The 15988-nt window shown below is 40.8% G+C and overlaps 1 protein-coding gene across 1 annotated transcript; it reads right to left on the reverse strand.

Moving 5' to 3' along the window:
* Positions 1 to 381: 381 nt before the first annotated feature.
* On the reverse strand, positions 382 to 14629 carry LOC116222506 (PAXIP1-associated glutamate-rich protein 1-like). Its single transcript, XM_031576902.1, has 4 exons — positions 14625 to 14629; positions 5201 to 5280; positions 4835 to 5108; positions 382 to 388 (listed from the first exon to the last, which is right to left on the reverse strand). The coding sequence occupies exons 1-4, from the start codon at positions 14627 to 14629 to the stop codon at positions 382 to 384; spliced, it is 366 nt and encodes a 121-aa protein (XP_031432762.1).
* Between the last annotated feature and the right edge of the window lie 1359 nt (positions 14630 to 15988).

Raw genomic sequence — 15988 nt, forward strand, 5'->3', positions numbered from 1 at the left:
CCCCAACCCACACACACACATTTCTGCTGACCAGAAAGATATGATCACTCAATTGCGCTGACGGTTACACCTACGCCTAACGTTGTATGACAGTTACAGGTAGCTAGCCAATGTTTTAGCGAATGGTATCCAGCAGTCATATGGTAGCTAGAAGGGGTCCCACTTAGGGTAGGTACGACAATGAAACCACTCAGTGGCGGCCTGAACGTACGGCTCAGACGGGAGGATTACAGGGAAACAGGGTTTATTGATGGAACAGCCAGGGAACAGGGGAATGGACACAATACAGGGCGGACTAACAGACAAATGGGAAAACACACAGAAGGAGACTAGACTAACCTAAAGACAGGAATAGGGAAGACAGAACTAAACTACACAGAGTCACACTCTGGAACCACACAACACACAGGAGAACACGAAAACTAGAAACTACAACTAACTAAGAGTAAACAGTATGTAAACAGTATAACGGAGTCTAACGCCAGAACAGACAAAAAGTGGGTGACGAGCAAAGCTGAACACAAACCGGGAGAAACTAATAACCTAACAGACACTAAACTGACACCGAGACTATAACTAGGGACACGAACTAATGAACAAAAGAGAGCTTGCTGGGTTGGAAGCCAGTGAACAGGGAGCTTGCTGGGATGGAAGCCAGTGCCAAGGAAATCCAAGGAGTGGAATACACGGTTGCGGAACTGGTCGTCTCGGACGGTAATATCGTCCATGTAGCGACGAGACCAGACACAGAGTGAGGGGAGTGAAGGGTATATATAGGGAGAGAATCAGGTGTGTGTGATTGTGTGTTTTGGGAGATGTGAATGCAGTGCAGCTGGGACGGTGAATGAGACTGATGACATGCAGCTGGGAGTATGAGTGAGTGACAGCCCACTCACACGTTTGCATTGGAATGCGTTGATCCATCAAGGTTGACGTGACGTCATCCTTTGCGAAACTGAATTGTGGCTCCGTTGGGCTCCGTTAGGTTCCGTTGCGTTGCGTTTCATAGGTTGCTTGTGGCAAGAGTTAAACATTTTTCGAGAGGCAACGCATGCGACAGCCAATCAAATTGCCTTACATGCATAACTGACAACACAGGTGCTAGCCAATCAGATCGCGTTTATGCTCACGTCTAAAGAGCGCGAAGCTCAAAAAAGATGGCGGACCAAACTCCGTCGATGGTCGTATTTGTACCTAAAAGTTGTTTTGTTTGACTTTTTTTTGCTTTGAATTTTTTAAGTTACCGAGAAATACACACTGTACAATGTAAAAATGTTATTGTAACTGAAACATATGTCTGATAGGATTTGCGAGGTGTCTGAGCCACCTATCTAATGTTAGCATGCTACTACTCACAAGGTAAACAGCTTGCTAGTGGCGTGATTGGTTTGTTTGTTGATTGGTTAACGTCTCCGTTATCAACACAACCCTGTTCGCCTGACTCCTCCTCCCTCTTCCGTTGGATCAACGCATTGCAACACACACGTCTGAGTGGGGCATGAGTGCTGAAGGGGGCGTGGCCGGAGCGGAGCTCAGCAGGAACATGACATGTCCATATTGGATGGATTTGAACCTTTAGAAAAACATATTTCTCCCACTGCGCACTTTTGATGTGGAGCTAGCATCAATGTTTTGGTCTGTATTGGTGGTTGGATGTTAGGTCTACAGTCTTATCTTGGAATTATTTGTATACATCATGTTGTTTTTGAGATAGATATGGAGAATTCCAGAAGTTCAGAAACCCTTCTGTAAATACCTCTAGAAATACCCAAAAATTATTTGTAAAATATTTCTAACTGTAAGAAATAACTGTTATTCATAAAAACTGCATTTGACTGAGGTGAAGCAAAATTATAAGGCGTGTTTTTTGTGTGACATAAATTCACAAGCTAGCAAGATTTGATGAGTTCTTACTAGTTGTTGGTGTAGTCTGATATTACCTAAGTTATTTAGCTCACTGGGTTTAGACCAACTGAGATGGGTTAATCAGGAATAAAGAAAATGGGTTCTTCATTAAATGAACTTAATTGAAGCAACTGTTGTTTGCCAATAATGTGTGGTGAACATCACACTGCCGAGGTTAGTTTACTTCGTCACTTCACGTCCCTAACAAATCTGATTGATATATGACCTCTCTACATGAAAATGTCAGTGAGTAGGATTTTCCATCTTTTTAGAGATTTATTTACTCTCAATTTTAGTAAAAGGGTGTGGGTGCTCTGCTGTGGGTCTGCCATGCCGTGGTCTGTGTCACCGGCACATTCCATGGGTGTGTGTCAGACTGCATGGTGAAGAGACCACAGCAAAAACAGCAAGGGGGGGGGGGGGGGATGGGGAGTAACAATAAACAGTGTCCATCCAATGTAAAGAAATCCTGTAGGAAGCTCAGGATTTAGGAATGTATTATTTTGTATATGCTAGTGCATTGTTTCTAGATGGCCTGTTCAACTTAGTAAAATGCAGCCGGAAACAAAACAAAAAAAGTTACAAAAGCTAGGCAAGTATTTCAGTCTCCTACATAAATGATAGTTCCAGTCATTTGAACTCATTAATGGAGGCTAGAGGGGGATATCCTTGTGGATGGCGTTATTGCGCCGCCCTTAGCCTTGAACCCATTTTAGACTTTCTACTTCACCCATCCAGTGGTTATCGTCTCAGTTCAGGACGCAAAAAGAGATGTGACTGATGTACATAGCAGCTGTATAATATGGTACGTTTTTAGTTATTTCCACATTGTTCATTTTAGTATTCATGGCAAATTTATGTGATAATGTTTTAGGCATCTTATATTTCGTTATTCATTTTATTTATTTGTGTTGAATAGGTTTTGCTTATAGTTGAGTTTCCCATTCTTTTACCAGTTGGAACTTGTGTAGCTACATCTGTCAGGTTGTTCAAACTACCGAATAGTTGGACTACCTTCCACCGCCACTGTTGTAGCCCCACAGTCAGTGGTCGACACAGCCATGGTTGTGGCTCTTGGCTGGAGTCAGTCGCCTTCAACAGAAAGGGATCAATTCTCTAGGTTTTAATTCTTCAGTTTGTTTTGTTTACCCACAATCCTCAGCAGTTCTACCCTTCTCCGATTCTCATTGGTCGTTGAGAATAGCAAGTGTAATTTTGAGGAAAAAAAAAATCTAAAAACGTTTCCCGTCCTGTCTTTGTAACATGCTTGTTGTTGACAGTTATCCTGAATGGAGATACTATTGCAGACGGCATTGGCCTATTCAGATTCTCATTGGTGCAGGTATAACTATACAGAAATTACCATCTCACACACATACTGTATACTCCTCTCCTCATAGCCTTGTTATGTATTCAATGAGTTATGATTATTTGTTTGTTCATTTGTGATTTTGAATGTGCATATGTACACACATTTGTTAGAAAAGACAAAATGTTACCCTTCAGTTTAACTATATATGACAGCTTTGATGTTATTCAAACATGAAGCAAAATATACTCATATCCCACGCCTGGGGGGTATTCATCGTAGCTCGCTAAACGGTTTAGCGAGCTAATTTTCAGGCTAAGATAAAAAACGCCCCTCTTTTTGGTTCGTGGAAGCAACTTTTGATAAATCACCATAGTTACATATCGATTAGCACTAACCTGCTCCAGGGCAGGCTAACTTAAGTGTAGCTGGATAAGCTTGCCACACCCCCGGAAAAAGGAGGGATCCCATTGACCAAGGACTGATATTAGAGTTAGATTAGCGGAGGGAGAGAGTTCTTTGCGATCGCCAAGATCCATTATTCTTGTATGAGCGCTACCGATTCAGCCGACAAGGAATCATTAATTTACAAGACCTTCTCGAGTCATTTATTGCAAACACCACATTGACTGTCTTGCGCTTTTTTGCGAGTGGTACATTTTTGTAGTGTCGGTGATGCGGAGAACAAAGCACTCATAATTATATGAGTGTTATTAGTACACCATAGCATATCATTATTGTCAAAAATGATTACGGTGGACTCATGATAAGAAGAGAGAGAAATACAGACAATTTATTTTCACTGCTTCAATTTATTGCATTTGTTATTAATACATTTAGTCATTTAACAGACGCTTTTATTCAAAGCGACTTCCAAGGAAATGTAAAACTACATTGAGGAAGGAGGTGAGGGGATTTGAACTAGCAACCATGCAGATTCAAACCGGTAGAGGAAACCTCTGTACTAGCTGACACTTGCCGTCGGTTATTCATACATAGATATCACCCTATAAACATCCCAACACACCTTGCTCTCACAGCGGTGGTGGTGTTGAATTTTGCCATGATTATGGTCTTGTATTCTTCATAAGCATTCTTCAGCAATAAAGGATCACCTCTGTCCTCTATGAAGACTAATACATTTTTAAGTGGCACCTACTGCTCTATAAGACATTAGGCCTTTCCAGAGGAGAATTAGTATGAATTAAATGACAACTCGTTGCGTAAATAAAATGACCACAATAAAACAGTTCATTAAATCTGAAATAGCTCAATTATGCCACTAATGTTACTATGGCAGGAAAAGCATCAGACTAATCAGTTTGACTGAGTGAGTCAGTATCCAGACATAACCTCATTTTGCCTCTCTACACATTAGAAACAACATTCAGCCATCTGGGAAAAAAAACACAACATTTATTACAGTCATAGAAAATGGACGCTCACACACGCTGACAAACATATCAACTTATTATAAAATCCAGCATCAATCGCTGAATCATTAATGCCATTATATAAAAGTCAGATTTGGCAAGTCCATGGCGTCCCCTGTACAGTTCCTTGTTGTGCATACACACAGGCGCTAGCAGTGGGCTAATCTGCCCTAGACCTGGCCCAGACCTGCCCCCCAGAGTGAGGCACAGTGTGGGGCATGGCCAGTATCTCCTCTGCCTGGGGCTGAAGACTGTGCTGGGGTCTTTGTCCCGCTCCCGCTGCCGTTGGCTGTTGGGCGACAGGGGGTCCTTGGGGGCGGGAGCTGAGCGCGACTTGTCACTCTTGAAGAGGTCGCGTCCACTCCTGAGGAGCTGCTCGTCAATCTTGCGGTGGCGTTTGATGTCAGAGAGGACCTTATCCATCCGAGCCTCGCGACGAACACTGGACCACGCCATGGACCCTGGAGAAAGACAATCATGAGGAGGAACGTTGTAATCATAGCTGTCTTCAGATGCGCCTGTCTAAATATCCTGCATGGGTTTAGGGCCACACCTGGGGTCCGGCGACGGTTGATGAAGGTGTTCTTGGGGGTCAGCTCCTCATCAAAGTCAAACTCAGTGGGAGTCAGGGACCTGCAGGGGGGGGATGAATGTTAAGATGGCTGTGTAACCTTTCAGAAAGCACAAATGAAACTTCAAGCATTTGCTCCTTTCAAATTGATTCATTCAAATTCATTTCTGGGGATTAGTATCATTTCCAACCTCACATAAAGCACATGCCACAGTCATCACAAAAATGTACTACCATAGCTATATTTATTTATTTTTATTATGCAGTTATTTATTTTTTTTAACTTCTTTTTATTTCCTTTTATCAAATGTAGTCATACAGTACATCACATCATTACATGAAATTAAGTGCTACGGGTACAAGTCTTAGGCTAGTGGGGTTAACAGTCCATGGATGTCTTGGGCCCAAACCATCAGGATCAAGGCTTATCAGGATTGAGTTACACATTAACATTGTCCACAAACACAATACATCACACATGACATTACATTAAGAAAGTATTCTGAAAGAGAAAGGCCTGCAAAAGTCCACTGCTTAAATGGAAAAAGAAAGACAAAAGAAATATATATCAGTATGTATATTCTACTTATCATATCAAATGGAAGTGTATAGCAATGGGAGACGAGTTGTTTATGAATGCCTCTGTTTTAAGTTGTAACAGTGCAGTCAAGTGTTCCATCCTGTACATATATTGGATTCTATCCCTCCATTGGGTTATTGTGGGGGGCTGTGGCTTCAGCCAGGAAGATGTTATTACCTTATTTGCTATTAGAAGAAGGGCTCTCAGAAGTTTTGTTTGGCTATTTTCTTCAAGGTTATCAGGCAATATCCCTAAAATGAAGTGTGATGGTTCTAACGGTATGTCAATAAATAAACATGTTTTTATTTCCCTTTGTATTTTCTTCCAGTATTCTGATAACTTTGGACAGTCCCAAAATATATGTGTGTGGTCTCCCACCTTGCCACAACCCCTCCAACATTGTGCTGAGGTATTGCTCCATTTAGATGTTATAAGTGGAGTTCTGAAGTATCTCATCTTCCATCCAAATTCCCTCCAGTTAGGACTACTGGTTACTCTGTGTCCCTGTTCACATGAGTTTTCCCATTGTTCATCAGAGATTATTATGTTCATCTCTAGTTCCCATTTTTCTTTAATATCCAAATTATTCTCCTTTAGTTCTTCCTGCAATATCCTGTATAGATGTGATATGAACCTTGCTTTCACTGTTCCTTCAATTGTCGATATGAAGAACTGTTCTATTTTGGATGGTGGTGAGCAGAGCGTTTCCCATTCCTGGGGAGTTTTAATTTTTTCCTCACAACTGACCATATTTTTACATTTTTACAACTGAGTATTTTTAACCCATATGTTGGTAATCTTCTTCTTCCCACAGTGGTCCAAATTCAGGAATGGGAATGAGTCCAGTGGTGTATCTGGGCATTCAATTTGCTCCATTCCCACCCATATAGTGTCTGTTTCTTGGGATACCCAAGATTGGGCTGCCCAGTAATATTTTTTCAGGTCTGGCAAGTTCAAGCCTCTGTTGTCTTTTGGGCATAGTAGTCTTCTAAGTTTAAGTCTGGGAGGTTTGCTTTGCCATATAAATTTGGATAACCATTTGTTCAGTGCAGTAAAAGTGGCCGCAGGAACATATATAGGTAGTGATTGAAAAAGAAAGAGCAATCTTGGCAGGACGTTCATTCTTATCGTTTCTATTCTCCCTATCAATGAGAGTGGCAGGATTTCCCATCTTGTGAGGTCTGCTTTTATGTGGCCCATCAATTTTCCATAGTTGATATTTTTTGATAAATCTGTTGTAATTATAATTCCCAGGTATCTAAATCCCTGTGACCAGTGAACATTAAGCCTTCCTGTTAGTTGTATAGGCCATTGTCCAACTAACATCATTGCCTCTGATTTTGATTGGTTGATCTGATAGCCAGAGAGTTCTCCATATTATTTTAAAGTGTCCATCAACGCAGGAACAGATATGACTGGATCACTTATGTAAGTCAGGATATCATCTGCATAGAGAGATATCTTATGTTCTCTATTTCCCATGTCTTTTATACCTTTTATTTCCTTATTCTGTCTTATAGCTGCTGCCAAGGGTTCAATATTTATAGCAAAGAGCAAGGGACTGAGGCAGTCTCCCTGTCTCACCCCCCTCTGCAATTCGAAGAACTCAGAACAGCATCCATTAACTCTGACACGCGACTTTGGGTTTTTGTATATGGCTCTGACCCAAGTTACGAACTCTGGGTGAAATCCCCTTGCCGATAGTGTTTTGTACAAGAAGTCCCAGTTCACCGTATCGAATGCTTTCTGTGCGTCAAAACTTATGAGCATTGATGTCTGCTTATTTTTCTTAGAACAGGTAATAATGTTTAGGGTTCTTCTTATATTATTAGCACCCTGTCTGCTGGGAATGAATCCTGTTTGATCCGGGTTAATCAGCGTTGTAATATGTTTTTGGATTCTTCGTGCTAAAATACTTGTCAATAATTTCTGGTCATTGCATATCAGGCTAATGGGTCTATATCCTTCGCAGAGTGTTGGGTCCTTTCCTTCTTTAGGAATCACAGATATAATGGCCCGTGACCATGTCTCAGGGGGGTCATTCTTGGAGAGAGCGTATCTAAACACACTGGTTAGGATCGGCACCAAATCATTTATAAAGCATTTATATAATTCTCCAGAAAAACCATCCACCCCTGGCGAACTATTATTTTTCAATCTTTTTATTGCATCTCTTATTTCTATTTCTGAAATTGGTGTTACCATGCTTAGTGATACTTCTTCTGACAATTCAGGGAGGTTTAAATTAGCTAGGAAGGTGTTAGTATTGTCTGTTGTTGTTTGTAATTTGGGTTCTTTGTACAGATTTTGGTAAAATGATGCAAATGCATCTGCCACCTCCTTGGGATGAGATACTGTTCTTGCCACTGTTGGATGAACAACCTTAGAGACAGTTCGGTTGGCCTGAGCCTTGCGAAGTTGGAAAGCTAGGAGGTGGCTGGCTCTGTTGCCCATCTCATAGTATCTCTGTCTGGAGAATTGTAGAGCTCCCTCTGCTTTATATGATAAAAGCTTATCCAAAGATTTTCTGGCCTCCTTAAGTTCAGTGGCAGTATTAGATGATCTATTATTTTTGTGTTGTATTTTCTAGGAGCTTTATCTTGTTTTCTAGGCTCAACTGTTCCTCCAGTCTCCTTCTCTTCAGTTGTGATGATATCTGTATGATTTTCCCTCTTATAACTGCTCTTGCTCCCTCCCATAAAATTGACGGGTTAACTTCTCCATTATCATTTGTCTCAAAGTGTTCTTTTAATTGTTGTCTCAAATCCTCTACTGTTTCTGTATTGTTCAGTAGAGATACATTCAACCTCCAATATCTGAAAAAAGAGTACCTGCCCAGGTCTATTTTCAGTATGATTGGGGCATGATCACTCAGAGTTATAGGTTCAATCTGACATTCTATTACTTTGTACATGTATTGTTGAGGAAGGCAGAAGAAATCAATCCTTGAATAACTGTTGTGTACATTAGAGAAAAAACTGAAATCTTTCCCTTTAGGGTTTTTAGTTCTCCATGGGTCTACAAGTCCCAGTTCAGAGATGAAATTATTCAGTGTATGTGTTTTTGGACTTTGGGGTCCTTTTTCTATTGGGTTCCTGTCTTTTTTCCCATCTTGAACTGCATTGAAGTCCCCTCCAATTACTAGCATACCTTTAGAATTTTCTGCAATGATGTTCGCAATTTCTTTGAAAAAACCTGGATCGTATTCGTTTGGAGCATATACATTCAAAATGGAAATCTCAGTTCCTCCAACACTTCCAACGACCTTGACATATCTAAAATCGCCCCTCCTCTTTTTTTCCCATTTGAGGCACTATACACTAAATTTACCCATTCCCTCTTTAATTTTATGTGTTCTTTCTCAGATAAGTGAGTTTCTTGTAGCAATGCAATTGAACATTGCATTTTCTTTAACTGATAGAATATTTTTTTTTTTTTTTTTATAGGATGGTTTAGTCCATGGACATTGTAACTCACTATGGTCAGTTTATCCATGTGGATAACAGTACCCCTTCATTCTGTCTTTAAAAAGTTAACATATATTTTCCAGAGATATACCCGTATTCAAAAAAAATCTTATGTGACTGCATAGTTATAAAATACACATGTAATATCCACCATTGTGGAAAACAAGAACACACAATCAGAACAAGGAAGAAGCAGACTTCCAAAAACCCGACTGATCTAACCAACATAAAATCACTCTCAACAAGGACGGAGAGTTGTGACAGGTCTCTCCGGGGGTGTGCACTCAGTGCGTCTAGGCTACACGCAAGTCCGATGTCTTTGCTATAGCCTGTGGTGCTCGTCGAAGTGGAGCGTAAAGAAACAAAAAAGAAAAGCTCCTTGGTTGAGGAGAACCTGTTTTTTTTTACATAATATTAATAAACTTTCTATGATAAAACTAGCCAGAAAATATTAATCTTACCAATAAACTGAATCCTCATTTCCCTCAAAGTCTACTCACAGCCCAGTGTTTTTACTTGTTCCTTCCTTATCGCTGTGAAGGAAGCTTTTCAGATCTGCATTGGACATCACGTTCGCTCTATTTGATGTTGAAGTCTCAGTCCAGCTATTCCGTAAAAGTTCCGCCCTGAGCGTCTCACATTCTTCAAGGTGCACATGGATACCGATCGCATGAAGTGTTGGTGCCGCATCCGACAGTGTCATGAAGGTCTTAGCTCCCGTCTTCAGGTGAATTTTCAGCTTGGCAGGGAACGGCGATTGAGCTTTTATGTTCTTTTCTTTAAGCTGCTTTATCACCTCCCTAACTTGCTTGCGTTTCTTCTGGATGTCAGACGTGTAGTCTTGGTCAAAGAAGATCTTCTGCCCTTTATATATTACTCCTCGGTGTTTCCATGTGTTAGGTGAAAATTCACCCTTAAGTTATTTCTGGACTCTGAAGTTGTAGATCAGTATATTTATTCAATAACAATTGCAATTGGGCTCACTCACAACACAAGGATGAAAAGTGAAGCCCTGATACTCACAAACCACAAGGGTTATATACTTAAGATTTATCTAATGCTGACGCGATAAATGTTTAATCATCTAGTTCTCGACTGAGCTTCTAGTATCTTCTCAGGGTCGAGAAAACAATAAGTGGCGCCAGTTAATCAAAGTTACACATATACACAGAAACACAGAAAAGCCATGTCACTGTTATGAAAAGCATAAAAGGTAATTATTAATACAAGCACTTGATTCATATATTCTGAAATAATTAACAGTGTTTGGTAATTATCTCCATCACCATGCTTCTTGAATTACCAATTCCTTAGTTCTAAAGTCGAGGAATCTGACGATGATCGACCTCGGAGGGCTCCCTGGGTCTGTCGGTTTCATGGTCAGAGATCGGTGTGCTCTCACTATATTTAAATTCAGGTCTTCTGGTAATGTCAGTGATGTTCGGATGAGATTGCTTATGTAGCTCAGCATATCATTGTTTTTGTTATCTTCTGTTACTCCGTATACACAGAGATTGTTGCGTCTAGCTCTGGACTCTAGATCCACACATTTTGCCGTTAGGCTGGCATCTCGTTGTAGCAGATAGGGAAGGGCTCTTTCATGTCTTTGTGTCTTATCTTCTGCAGCCCCTAGCCTCTGCTCGTACTCTGTCACTCGTTGTTCAAGTTGAGACTCAGTCAGATTGTGATGAAAAACCAAGTCCAGGTTTTATTCTTTCAATGGTGCGCACCAGAGGAGGAACAGAGAACTAGATTTCACTGAGCGTGTTCACCTAAATCTCCTTCACTGCCTGTCTCTTGAAAATCACAGTCTTTTAAACTCTGGGAAAGCAAGGGATGGGTGGATACCTAAATGCTAATTAGTATCTGTCTCTAGTCAGGGGGGGGAGAAGCTGTGAAGGCTTTCTCACACCTCATGTAGGCCGGGAACAGAATACACATGAGAAACTTAGAATAATAACACTAAAATGACCAGTAGGTCAGATATATTGAATTATTGCCTATGGAATATATCTATTAAACTAATCATCAAATGTCGGTCCCTTCATTCCCCCTTTTCAAGACTTAAGGTCTTGAACATAAATCTTTGTTTGTAAGATCAGAGTAAACGCTTGCTTAAGTTTTGGGTGAACACAGTCAGTTTTTCCTCTCTCTCTCTTTCTCCCAAAGGTGCGCATTCTCTCGCGAGGTAAGGCGAAACCTTTTCTCATCAGGGTGCCTCACACCTGTTTGCCAATTTTTGGTGGGCCCCCCTGATGTTTTTTTAAGGGGAAATTCCTTACCGACGTCATTTCAAAATGACCGCCCTCTCCAGCCGCGAGAGCCGACAAATGTAAGCAGAGAAACAATTACATGTACAGTACAGGGTACCCATTCGGAAACATGAAGTTACAAACAGTGGAAACACAGAACAAAATTAGCTATACATGAAGATGAACTCAAACTAAATTTAATTGCTCAGATTACACAATTGTACAGAAGATATCGGATTATGGGAGATACATTACAGTGTTACAACATCTTAAAGCATTTCCTTTCTGGTTACTGAGGTGTACATGGCATGTCATTACTTTATTGAAATGTGGGTTGACGGTTGATACAGTTAAGTGTGTGTCTGTGAGCAAGTATCCGTGTGTGTGTGTTAGTGTGTGTGTGTCTGTGACGCTTGAATTGTCCGTCGTTTCCCTCCTGTGGTCTTTGCTCCATATGGGGTAATTTAGCCTATGCGTCTCTTTGCATATCAGGAGGTTGCCGTTCCTTTCAGATGTGAAGGTTGAAGTTGTTGGCTGTTCGCGATGTTTGTTCAAAAGGTCCTGCTGTTCCCTCCTTTGTCCCCCTTTCGACACCTTGGCGAGATGCTGCTTCCTATGAGTTGAAAGGTGTTGATGGAGTTGATGTTGATTGAATTAGCGCTGTCTGGGTTTCCAATGGCCGCTCCACCCCCTTTTGATTCCGTGGCGAGCTCTATCGGTCCAACTGTGAGGGACGGTGGTAGGGTCCAGGTGACCGTCAGCTGATTCGCTTCTGAAAGAGATCTTAACAAAATAATGAATCTTATGCAAAAGGTTTAATCTGCGATAGATGAGCCCAACGGAGTCATCCGGTGTCGTCCATTCCCTAAGGACAGGGAGCCAAATGTTTCTGTTTGCATAATCAACACATAACATCCTGTGAAATAAATGGAAAGTAATTAACAGTTTACCCTGAAAACAAGTCAGTGAAAAGTCATGTAGAATCATTCATACAGCCGGCCGGCACACAGACACACACACACACATTCATTTGCTTGCTCCGGTGACAGATGTTCATGCCTAGAGAAAAGGAAACAAGCTGTTTAAGTTACAGAATTATGTCATAAAGCCCCTTTTTGTATCCAGATTCCAGTGGCCCTTGATTTTTGTTCTTCATAATTAATTCAGCGTTCCTGGATCATTTGATGAAGTCAGACATTCATCCAGGCTAATCCCTGTTTGAGAAAGAACATTCTGCAGTTATCATTTTATTTAGGATATGTATTTAGTAGTAGGATAAGCCTTTTGTAATCTTGCACCTGATTAACTTTGTCAGAGAATGCAGTTATTGGGGAAGAATGTCTGAATATGATGCATCCAATGAGTCAAACTGGTCTTACTGATCAGTGATGTTAGATTTTAGCCAAACTTCTGAGAAGATTTAAAATCTCAGAGGTTGTGTCAGAGTCCATGCCCCGCTGCTGAGAGGACACAGGTTTCTCTGTGTTTCTCTGTCTATTTCTACAATGTCTAGACCAATGGCCTGATTTCCCACATCTGTGACAATTTGAATGTGTGGGTGCATCCTGTCTTCTTTGCTGATAACTATTGTGAGAGGGTACGTCCTGTACTGCAGCTATGTGTTGTGTTTGTTCTTTACGTTTAGTCAGTGATTCTTTAGTTTGTTCACTCTGTCCTGTATCTTTACGGACAGAGCCCTTACAAAGTGTTAATTGTGGCAGTGTGTCAGAGAGTGTGATAATCTCTGCCTGATGGGCCATTGGGGCTTCAGCCGCCGTGGTGAAGTGGGGGCTGTTCCATACAGGACCTGAGGTGTGAGTTGAATGGTATGTGTAATGACTGTCTGTATAGATATGGACAGGAGCGACAAATGGTGAGGGAACGACTGTAGGTACATCAATATTCATTACAGCAACAATTTGGAGAGATATTTCCTCAACCTGTGAAATGGCTTTACCCACACTGACCATTAGTTCAGTTTTTAGCTTGGCATAATCTGCTTTACCTCTAGGATTTTTTACATCAGTAGGTAGGATTTTTCCCAGTAAACTTTTAACAATTTCCTGAAGTTTGTTAGCATTCTGTTTCATATTTTCACGCAGTCTAGGAAGGGCTGCTGGCTGGCCATCTGATTCCACCAAGAAACCCTGTGAACGCTGTGTCCATCTGCTCATGAGATAGCGCGAATATCGCCGTTATTTCTTTTCAGACTTAATGTCTAAAACCCATTCACTGGCTTTCCTGACTCCCCAAATTAGCTGAAAACCATCTTTTATCATCTCAATTTTAACTTTCTCATGTTTTATATCATTTCCCACACTGGCCATTGCAATCTGAACACTCAAAGGGACCATACGTCTTGAATCTTTGTTTTCCATCTCAAAAAGACTGAATCTGCACAATCTAATGTAAAACAATTTACAAATTAACTTAGAACAATTTCTAAATTCAAATATTAAAATGCTGTAGATCCCTTTCCAATCACCCGTTTATGATCACAACATTTTTATCCTCTTGGGAAATCTATCTGAGCGGTAAGTAAAACAATGTAGAGTATGTCACAAGCACAGCTCAGACTGCCTCGGACCAATACCAACTTCTAAGACAATCACAGTGTGTGTCAACTTCTAAGACAATCACAATAAAAATGAAAGTAAAATAAAATAAGATTTCTGTTATTACACAGGACTCTACTTCCTATATTTCCCAAGATTAGGTAAGTTTACTTACCAAAGCGTTGTGTCAACCGGGGTACAGGGGATCTTTACAGCAGAACTGAAATCTCAGCAAAATTCCAAGAATTAATATCTCGGTGGTGGACCTCCAATTGAAAGGAATTATTTCTATATCCCAAATGTATCGGAGACTCAGTCAGATTGTGATGAAAAACCAAGTCCAGGTTTTATTCTTTCAATGGTGCGCACCAGAGGAGGAACAGAGAACTAGATTTCACTGAGCGTGTTCACCTAAATCTCCTTCACTGCCTGTCTCTTGAAAATCACAGTCTTTTAAACTCTGGGAAAGCAAGGGATGGGTGGATACCTAAATGCTAATTAGTATCTGTCTCTAGTCAGGGGGGGGAGAAGCTGTGACGGCTTTTTCCACACCTCATGTAGGCCGGGAACAGAATACACATGAGAAACTTAGAATAATAACACTAAAATGACCAGTAGGTCAGATATATTGAATTATTGCCTATGGAATATTATTAAACTAATTATCAAATGTCGGTCCCTTCAATTCCTGCACTAAATCCTAATAACTGGTGTACTGACAGGCAAGCATATTACTTTGTTGTAGCTGAAAATTAAATGTCAGAATGGGTTCTCTAAAAAGCTGTGTGCGTTTAACATAGCCATGACTCTAGTCCACCCTATGAACCCTAACTACTCAAGAAAAAGCAGTTAGCCTAAAGGCAAATGTGCTTACTTTGACACTATGACAAACTAGTGAGTCAACGACTTTCCCAATACAGTCAAACATCAAGCAAGTGCAACACAAGACGGCAAATAAACTACTTACTAGTTTGGCAGACAGTAGTAACCTGGCGTCTTAAGGCAAACTTACATAACACAGTAGGCTAATATGCCTACGGACCCTGGTATGACAATAGCACAGAGGCCATTCTCCATATTAAACGTCATTGCAGCGCCCCAAATTTTTTTTAAATGTTTTTTTTTTTAAGGTTAGATTGCTAATCCTTACCCTTACCCTAAAGTACAATTGCTAAATACAGTTACTTTAAGGCAAAAGAGTTCCTCACGTTCAGAGGCTGTTCAAAGGTTGCTCACGTTGAGCTTTCTGGCACACACATTCCATGGTATGTTTGGTGCATTTCATAATAGCCAAGTAAATAAACATGATGCTGACGGTGAGCTGCAAAAAAATAATCTATTAATGCTGCGGTTATAGGGGGCAAGGGCAGAACATTTGTGGTCCATTCTCTGTCCATCATTACTCTTCGTATCGTAAAGAATGACTTCCGGTCGGGTTTACTCAACCAATATGGCCGCGACGTGAATATAAAGTCACGTGTCAAATTTTGAAGTGAACGCTGATTGGTGGTACGTCAGGTACGCGGCAGCATTTAAGCAATAATTAGCCCCAACAGGCCGTGTTTTGCGCTGATTTTAGAACAGGTAAGGGGAGGCAGAAGCCTTTTCTTCAATGCTTTACCTCATTACGATGATTGGAGCCTGCTAACTTGTTGTTTCATCGTTTAGGTCTTGGAATTTAAAGGAGAAACACTATCCTTGATATTCCTTAAACGACTTCGTTTCACAACTTGAACAGTAAGTTCGTGTTTTTTGCCAAATCAAGGCCCAACGCTGTATGTTTGACACTAGAGCATGGATCGGGCCTAATAGCCTGGCTTTATTAAACTCGGGCATCAACAGATAAATGCTCGCTCACACAAACAAGCGCTGTTAAATGCGCCAGCGTGCACAAGAAGGCCAATAGGCATATTTAA

Source organism: Clupea harengus, chromosome 11 (genome assembly GCF_900700415.2).
Source record: "Clupea harengus chromosome 11, Ch_v2.0.2, whole genome shotgun sequence".
Lineage (NCBI taxonomy): Eukaryota > Metazoa > Chordata > Actinopteri > Clupeiformes > Clupeidae > Clupea > Clupea harengus.